Here is a 9,278-nt window from a genome sequence, read left to right on the forward strand (position 1 = left end):
CACATTACAGTACCCTACACCCTTTACCTTCAAACATATCACTAACTTGTACATAACCCTAAATTCCGATTCTTAGTAGTCTACTGTTCCATACCGACAATATGAGTGTGCCAAACTACTTATGATAACGAAACCACATTTCCCTAAAATCCAATTCTTAGTGGTCTATTGTTACATACCGACAATATTAGTGTCCTACAAGTCATAGTAACTAACCCTAAAATCCGATTCTTAGTAGTCTGTTGTTCCATACCGACAATATTAGTGTCCCAAAATACTTATGATAACGAAACCACATTTCCCTAAAATCCAATTCTTAGTGGTCTACTGTTACATACCGACAATAATAGTGTCCTATACAAGTCATAGTAACGACAACACATAACCCTAAAATCCGATTCTTAGTAGTCTGTTGTTCCATACCGACAATATTAGTGTCCCAAACTACTGAATCAAACGAAAACATCACCAAAGTCGGATAAATTGTGTTCAACATTCAACTATTGATTTCACTCAACAATAAGAACAATTATGCAGATAACGTTAAATAGCAGTAGTTTGCATTTACTGGAAAAGTACTCTGGAGCGGTACCAAGTAATAAGATCAGTAAACCTGGTGGTACCAAACGACGTAATAACTTTTTAACCCACCTAGGTTGTTAGGAATTTATTTCACTACGTTTTTTCACCGACAACTTTAGTGTAGTATTCACTTCCCTTTATAGTTGACAACCTCCTTCCAGTGGGGACTCCTCAAACCAACCCACTTGTTTCTCCTTCTAGCTGTTCAAACCCTAATTGTTTCCAAATTCTCCACCGGCAAACCTGCCAAAAATGGACAAAGGCAAATCTATCCTTGTTTGTGATAGCAGCCGAACACTACTCTGCCACCCAAAAGCCATAATGTACTTCGAGCAGCCAAAATCTTCAAACGGGCCTGAATTGAACTACAACACCACTTACTACTACATCGACGTCGAAGACGCAGAAAATGGTCTCCGTGTGCCGCACGCAATCAAAACTGACCTGAATATCCAGCTTTATTGTGCCGTTAGTAAGTTGCCTTACCACCCTGTTATGTTCCCTTGTTCTGTGATGGTCACCTCTGCAGGTAAAATCCTGCCTGCACACCACCCTTTAATTACGGACCACCCTAATATGCATCTTGGGTTTTGGGCTTACTTAGATTGGTGTTCCAACCGGCTTGCTGCACAAGGGTCGTGGTTGTTGTACCCGAACAACCTCCTCGCTGTGGTAGACCCTAGACCAGCTGTAGTTGTGGACGACCTCCCTGTGTACAATTTCCCTGATTCCAGGAGCCACGTTTTCATTGCATCCAACGCTCATGCTATTCATGTTATGAGTGTGGAACATACGTTTACTGGGGTGGAAATTACTGTTATTCCAAGGTATTTTCAGACCAAACGACGGGCTTACACTGAGGTGTGCTTAGAGGGAAAGACTATGGTTGGGACGGAGGTTTCCGCCTTCATACCACGAGGTACGGTGGTCGTTGCATGGAACGCCCTATCCATGACCAGACCCTCATTCAGAGCCACCTTCTTTGAGATGTTTGCAAGGCACCATCCATCACTCATGGTCGTTACTGAAGCCCGAATAAGTAACAACGACTGTAGGGAGCTAATTAGCAACTTACCAGGAGAATATCAATCCAAATGGTTTGAGAATCAATGCGGAGGGGTTGTCCTTATGTGGCGGGGAAACGACTTGTTACCAAATTACAATGAATCTGATTTGGGTTCGGCCAACCTCCTGTTTACTGTCTTATTTGAGGTACTTCATTTAATTTCTTATTTCGGTTCCCAACGCTTTGTTTTACACCGTCTGGTACTTCCATTAGGGTACCAAACAGGTATGCTTACTGCATTGGGTTGACTCCATAGTACCAAACAGGTGTACATAGTACTGCATTACAATGCATACCGGTATTTTATGGGTGAGTATGGTACCGTTATGGGTGAGTATGGTACCGCTACCGCTATTATTATGTCTCATACGAACTATGTAATGTAGACAATTAGAAAACATTTAAGTTGATTGTAATCGTTTATTTGATTTATGCAGTCGGTGAAGCTCCAGAAGCAACCACTTGCGCGTAAACTGATCACCATGACGTATTTAGTTATTAGGTTTGGGTAGATTTTTCTATCCTACTTCTATGGCGTAATAGTAACAGGTAAGTTATTTGTTGTTGTTCAGACATTGCCTACCTTTAGCTCGTCGGAAATGTAATAGGTGTATTTTATAGTTTCAACCTAGGCGGCGCTGCCTTCCATGTAATATTTTGCGGATGATGCTTTTCGTATTACTAGTCTTATTCTTATTCTTCATACGTATTATTCGTCTTTATTTTTAAAAAAAAAGTACTGGTGTTACGACAAGATGTAGTACCCCTATAACTTTAACAAATAGTCGTTCTATAACAGATACCGCAAAAACACTAACACAAATACTGTAAAACATAGCAAACACGAAGTAGGGTACCAAATTACCGAATTATACATGGTTTAGTACATAGAAAACACGAAGTAATTCAGAGTTCTGTGTCAATTATGAAAATTCAGTTTACGAAAGTATCTAAAGTAACCTTATTTAAGTTACGACATCCTGTAAACCCCAAATTGGGTTACAAATTGAATCATATGGTTACAGAGGAATGCACATATGGTAACACGCCATAATTCAGACTTATTGGATGGAAGTCAATCAACTTCAAATAACGTACCACAAAGGTAGATTTATTGGGTGGATTTCACCATGGAAATCAATTCTAATTCTTCGTAAGGTCATGACAACCGAGCAGGTCTTGAGTGAATACTGGATTACCACTGGCGCCATGTATAGAATGCGTTCCACACCCACCCTCATTGACTAAAAAACCCGGATTGGACTGCAACAAGTGTTTAGTAGTTGGTTGATAACTACGGTGATCCCCATGGGAGGTTTCGTTCACAACCTGGAAACTATGCCGGTGCTGGTTATGATTTGCAGGCATACAATGAGTCCCGGCCTCTTGATAATTTCCACCTCTGTTGCTGCTGTTACTGGTGAAGTAACGAATGGAACCAGCATTCTGGGACATTTGCGACATCTGAGATATTTGCACTCCACTCAAGTTTTGCGACATTTGCACACCATTAATGTTCTGGGACATGTGTAAACCGGATAGGTTTTGGGCAATTGGACCACCAGATATGTTTTGTGACATTGATATACCACAACGGTCTTGGGACAAAAGTACGTCACCACCCTCCGGGGTCATACGAATCCCACCCACAGACATGCGAATTTCTGTCTGTCCTGAGGGAAACAAATTTGTGGCAACAACTCCACTTACTCTTCCAGATGACTGTATACATGTCAAACGCTAATAAATACAAGCTAAATGTTGTTGACGGTTAATAAACATTTAATAACATGAGTGGTACAAAAGGACACGAAAAAAATCACCTGAAACTGTTGAACAGATACCCCATTGTTGTAGTTCTGCTGAGGGTATACCATAGTCCCCCTTACTTGCCCAGCCATTTGAGGCGGGTAATCAGCACTATACCCCTGGAAATATCACAAACTCAAATCAATATTTGTTTAAATAGAATATCACAAACTCACAAACTCACATCAATATTTGTTTAAGTTTAATTTGTAGCGTATGTGATTCACTCACATATTGATCGTGGGATCCCCAACCAGGATGGAAGGTGTTTGGCGGCTGCACGTAGTTGTGTTGAGGAAGGCAAGTGTTCTGACAATTGCTGGTTTCTGGAAAGTCTTGTGGTACAACACTCTTGTTTTTCCTAACTTGCTTCCTTGTGGGGTTTTTATTCTCACCTGGTTGTAAAAATCTTTTTTCACGAGTCCTGTGAGCCTTTAAACCACCGCGCGGAACAGGATCTTTAACCATAATAGGGGGGGTAAGTGTGGTAGTATCATCCCCAACGCTGTTTGGAGGTTTGTTAACGGAGCCTGGTGTCGTAGGACCAACAATCGCCATCCTGTTCCCCCCGGAAGTCAGTGCACCAGCTTCGTTATCACCAACTGCTGAAAGAGCATCACTCTCATCAAGACGTAACACAATATTCATAATACCTTCTATGACCAAATCCAACTTCTGCTCGGAAAGTGATCCACGGAGGGCAGCAGGTTCCACCGCATTCATAATCCGGTCATAGCGCTTAACTTCTTCTGTTTTCTCGGGATCATGATAAGCAACCTTCACAAGAGTGTGCTTGCGTTGTATATCTTTCCTCCATCGGTCAACTATATATCCAGCAGGCACATTTTCCACATCCTCCACGTCCAACACCTTAATGATGTGCCTACACATAATGCCGTGGCACTCGAAATGTTTGCAGTCACACTTTGCAAAAGAGGTCTCCTTGTTGAACATCACGACGTATATACGCTTCCGGCCTGCCAAAGATATTTCCTTTCTCAAGAACTTGGACCATACCCATACTTTGTCAGACACCGTATGCTCAACCTCCACATCAGAAACTACTTTCGAAGTAATAGGTGTTACGTAACATACCCGCATACATTGGATCTGGACTTCAACGAACTTCGCATCCGTATATAGTTTCTAGAACTTCCTCTCCACAAAAACTCTCCAACCAAAGACCGAGTAAAACGACAGCAGTTCACATCAGCAGCTTTTTCATCATTGGCCCTACTTTCCATGGCCTTGCAGTACCTAGGAGCAAACTGATATAATCTCGTATTCTTCTTCAAGTACCCGTCGAAGAAACTGTTAATACTCTCAACCCTCTGAGTCGTCTGCATCCCCGCCCAAAAAATATGCTTCACATATGCAGGTATCCACATTTCTCGCTGATTATACAACCTTATACATTTAAAAAAGGTCATTAGGTAAATTAACAACAAAGGAATTGAACATGAAAGACATTCTCACCAAAGACAATGCCATATATGAAATACCTACCACATTGCACATGTAAATCAAATATTTATTGCAGTTTGGTACATAATTAAATGAAAACGTGTACCAATCCAAAATGTTATCGCGGTTTCGTATGATGTATACTTTACCATATCACGATTAGAATTAAAAGTAGTACCAAACCATGATAAATACCTACTAGCCACTTGTAGCTTTCCTTAGCCTCCTTCAGCTTGAAAGTTTCCACCACTTCAGCCCAACCTTCTTCGAATTCAACAGGGGTCAAACTGTTGTATATGACATTCTGTAGGGCAACTTTTATTTGGGGAAAATCAGTCATCGAACCCAATTTTCGGCTGAACTTCTGCATAATATGCCACATACACCAACGATGTCTGGTTTTAGGCATTGGCATTGCTATTCTAATTGCCTTCCTCATAGCCGCATCCTGGTCGGTCATAATAGCAGCGGGAGCTTTACCCCCCATACAAGACAACCATGCCCTAAAGAGCCAAACGAACGTTTCCGCAGTTTCATGAGACACTAATGCACATCCAAGCAAAATTGTTTGCCCATGGTGATTCACCCCAACAAAGTTCGAAAATGGCAACTCATACTTGTTTGTCAAGTACGTGGAGTCAAAACAAACCACATCCCCAAAATACTCATACGCGGCTCTGCTACGAGCATCAACCCACATTACATCCTGCAACTTCCCTGTTTTATCAAGCCGGTGGAGATGGAAAAAAATTTGATTATCCTTTGTCATTTTCTCTAAATAATTTATCATTGCAACAGCATCCCCATCTCGTAGCCTCAATCGCATCCTCCTATTCAAAATATTATGCACGTCTTTTTTCGTAAAACCAATATTCTCTACACCATTCCTTCTTCCCGCTAAGTTATTGAAAATCTGAGCCACATGTGCACCTGAATCGTGATCATTTTCAATCTGTTTCAGGATTGTCTGAGTTATTTTCCTGACCCGGAACATGGAAATATGGTTGGACTTGGTAGGAGTGGGAATGTGGTTCAAATGTTCAGTAACAACACTCTTCACAACCCATAAATTCTCTTTGGTCCGAGCCCCATATAGCATAACAGGGCAACTACACTTCTTCGTCTTCCTCTTAAGAATTGGTTCCTCTGCGCAGGTAACTACCCTGCCATTCACCATCCGCCGGTATTTTGGCCTTCCATGACACTCACACCTCCAAACATAGGTCCTCAGGGAATTCGATTTGCCTGTTTCACTGTCTTTCACCCCGCTCTTATTCCCTCCCATACACACTACACCAAAACCTTGTTGCTCCCCATAGGATCGAAAATAGTTATTCAATGCTTCCCAATTAGCAAAAGACATTCCAACAGAAGGGGTCGGTAGAACGGGACCTTTGTTCCGCTTCGTAGGAGTTGTATACATATCTGCGTTAATGGTTGAAACCCCATCTCCATCACCAGGGCCGCCAATGTCTCCATCCTCCATACAAGTAGTGTTTCGCCCCACTCCCATTTCTCCGGATTCATCATAATTATCATCATTAACCTCATTCAGGTCATCATCATTTTCAATACACAATTCTTCATCTAATTCATCTCCTTCATCTAGTGCTTCATCATAATCATCCACAACATCATCCTCGTCATCTTCACAACATTCTTCACCAACTTCTACCTCCTCAACTCCCCCCATCTTCAGACTCTACACCATCACCTACCCCATCATCTTCGTCAAACCCATCATCACTACAATATTCCCCTACATCATCCAACAACTCTTCCTCCCCATCCAATTCAAGAACCTACATAATGAAATTTATTGTGTTTAATTTGGAGTATGGTACAGGATTCCGATACCAAACCTTAAAAATGTTTACCAATGAGTTCGTGTTCCCCATTGCCTTTTCCTCTTTTAACAAAATGTTTTCCGTAATTTCACAATTTATCAATAACAATACCCTAAATTTTATTCCAATCATCGTTGAGATCCTAATTATTATCCCAATCATCTTTATCCTAATTTTTTTCCCCATATTTCGTAACCAAATTCAAACCGTAATTTCAACATTACTCAAATTTATAACATGGATAATAAAAAAATTCATACCATAACTAATTCTCAGTCTCTACTCACTGAATTGAATGACCTCGTTTTAATAAATATTTCGAAATTATTTTTCCACTAATAGTTGAATGCATTTATTGTATGAAAAAAATGAAATATTTGGTTTATTTACAACTAATTACGGAAACTTGGAAACATACCTGGTTTAAATGCAACCTCCTTTTGCTTCCAACCACTCCTTCACCCTCCTTAGAAGTTCTCATTTCCGGCGCCTACCAATTTTTGGCCAACTTATCCACGCCTACTTCATGACAAACACCATACACAAGGTGAGCCCAGCTTCCACATTCGAGGGCTTCATTCATACGGATTTCAAAATTTTAATCAAACAAACCAGATCTGAAAAATAATTATGAAATTGGGGGAAGAAATTGGGGGAAGAAATTAAACAGAATAGAAATTAAAGTTTACGGAAAAAAATTATGCAAATAATTTCACCATTTTTGCCGCCTAAAATTTCAGCAGTGACATTGGCGCAATTGGGGAAATTTTCACTCTCTCTCTCTCTAGAATTTCACCAAAATTCCATGGCGCTAAGAATTAACCCCCATTTCCTTTTTCTTTTCTAACTAAAATGACCCCACTTCTGATTTTAGTATTATTCTATTGCTAGTATATCATTTAAATGGTATACCTAGTATACACAAAGACTTTCCTAAAAAGAAGTTGGATTTTTGCAAAAATGTAGAAAAAGGACAAGAAAGAATCTAAAAAGTTGAAGAAGAGAAATGATTACCATGGATTGTTAAAGAAAAACAACTCGTGGATTCGGAAATCAAATGTTGGGTGCATATGCTTATATCATAATATTATGACATGACTATTAATCAATCAAACCACCCCTCTTTGATTTAGACTTTTACGATCTCATGTGGGGAACAACCATCACCATCTTATAACAATACTTGTTACATCGTATAACGATACGGAGTACTGGTTAGTTGTTACATTGTTGCTTTATTTTTAATTTTTAATTTTTTTTTACATTGGATTTTTTTTTTAATTTGTGTGTAGGTGTGCATTTTAAATGGGGTTATTAAGTTTTATTTATGCATACCAATAATAATGACGTTAGTTCGTATCCTCAACATATTGGTCATGTTCGGCCTGTTGGCTGTTGACAGTTTTACTTGGCTGGTTTGACTTGCTGCTTAAGTTGGTTGCTTTTGTTGCCTGTTTGACTATTGATTGTTTAAAAATATGTTTAATAAAATCAGTTGCTGGCTTTTGGCTGCAGCAATGTAAAATGACATTTAAGGACATTTAATGATTTTGATTCATTTATTAATAAATACTCCGGTGTGTACGTAGTAAAACGTAATAACAAACAAATAAACTATAAATTAAAAATAAATTAATGTATGGAGTAGTATTATTTTTAATATTAATTATTAGTTGTTAATTATTAACTATTAGTTATTAGTTATTTATTAGTTATTAATTATTAATTATTAATTATAAATTACTACTTACTAATTACTACTTACTACGGAGTACTTACTAATTACTACTTACTACTTACTAATTATTGATTATTAATTACTAATTACTAATTACTAATTACTAATTAATAATTACTAATTACTATTTACTAAATACTACTCCCTCCATTCCTTTTTGTTGTACCCATAAGGAATGTTGGGGGTATTTTAAGAAAACTGAATCTTGGGTTGTTATTGGGATATGGGTAATGATTGGGTGTAAGAATAATGATTGTGTGTAAGAAAAAGAATAAAGTAAAGAGAGAGAAAGTATTAAATTAATTGGGGAAAAAGTAGATATTTATTAAAGTAAACAATAAAAGGAGTTACAATTTCTGTCACATGGGCTGGGGGACCCAAATGAAAATTTTTGGACCAATCACATTACAATGAGTCACGTATTTTTGGGTGGGAATTTTGCCCAAAATTCTGACTCCCATTTTTCCCTCCAAAAATCCCACCAAATTTTCAGAAACAATAACATATTGACTTTGTTTTTCCCTCCAAAATTTTGAGGGGTAGAAAAAGTGATATGCCTTTATAAATAGGCTGACTTTCCCCACAAAACACCAAAATTCTGATCCAACTCAAGTTCAATAAATACAAACACACACCAAAATTTATTCCTCAACTCAGCATTAAATAGCTAAAAAACAGGGGACTTAATGGCTTCAGATCAAGAGGATGACGATTTCCTCGGTTTTTCTGATGATGAAGGCGACGACATTAACTCCGATTCTGACTCGGAGGA

At 38.7% G+C, this 9,278-nt stretch overlaps 2 protein-coding genes across 2 annotated transcripts; both read right to left on the minus strand.

Moving 5' to 3' along the window:
- Window positions 1-2,558: 2,558 nt before the first annotated feature.
- Window positions 2,559-4,595, minus strand: LOC130465799 (uncharacterized). Its single transcript, XM_056834649.1, has 3 exons — window positions 3,689-4,595; window positions 3,472-3,576; window positions 2,559-3,370 (listed from the first exon to the last, which is right to left on the minus strand). The coding sequence occupies exons 1-3, from the start codon at window positions 4,556-4,558 to the stop codon at window positions 2,792-2,794; spliced, it is 1,554 nt and encodes a 517-aa protein (XP_056690627.1). The 5' UTR covers window positions 4,559-4,595; the 3' UTR covers window positions 2,559-2,791.
- Window positions 4,596-4,603: 8 nt separating this feature from the next.
- LOC130463749 (protein FAR-RED IMPAIRED RESPONSE 1) lies at window positions 4,604-6,614 on the minus strand. The gene is made up of 4 exons (XM_056832972.1): window positions 5,117-6,614; window positions 4,934-4,959; window positions 4,715-4,851; window positions 4,604-4,628 (listed from the first exon to the last, which is right to left on the minus strand). Exons 1-4 carry the CDS (start codon window positions 6,612-6,614, stop codon window positions 4,604-4,606), a joined length of 1,686 nt encoding a protein of 561 aa, XP_056688950.1.
- Window positions 6,615-9,278: the final 2,664 nt, after the last annotated feature.

Source organism: Spinacia oleracea, chromosome 1 (assembly GCF_020520425.1).
Source record: "Spinacia oleracea cultivar Varoflay chromosome 1, BTI_SOV_V1, whole genome shotgun sequence".
Lineage (NCBI taxonomy): Eukaryota > Viridiplantae > Streptophyta > Magnoliopsida > Caryophyllales > Amaranthaceae > Spinacia > Spinacia oleracea.

Bases quoted from the DNA above. Each gene is read 5' to 3' on its own strand.
- LOC130465799 (XM_056834649.1), bottom strand. From the start codon at position 4,558: ATGCGGGTATGTTACGTAACACCTATTACTTCGAAAGTAGTTTCTGAT. The intron at 3,577-3,688 runs GTGAGTGAATCA...TGATATTTCCAG, and splicing joins GGGGATCCCACGATCAATAT to GGGTATAGTGCTGATTACCC. The intron at 3,371-3,471 runs GTGATTTTTTTC...ACATGTATACAG, and splicing joins TATCTGTTCAACAGTTTCAG to TCATCTGGAAGAGTAAGTGG.
- LOC130463749 (XM_056832972.1), bottom strand. From the start codon at position 6,614: ATGGGGGGAGTTGAGGAGGTAGAAGTTGGTGAAGAATGTTGTGAAGAT. The intron at 4,852-4,933 runs GTGAGAATGTCT...TTGTATAATCAG, and splicing joins CATATATGGCATTGTCTTTG to CGAGAAATGTGGATACCTGC. The intron at 4,629-4,714 runs GTACTGCAAGGC...CTTTGGTTGGAG, and splicing joins TTATATCAGTTTGCTCCTAG to AGTTTTTGTGGAGAGGAAGT.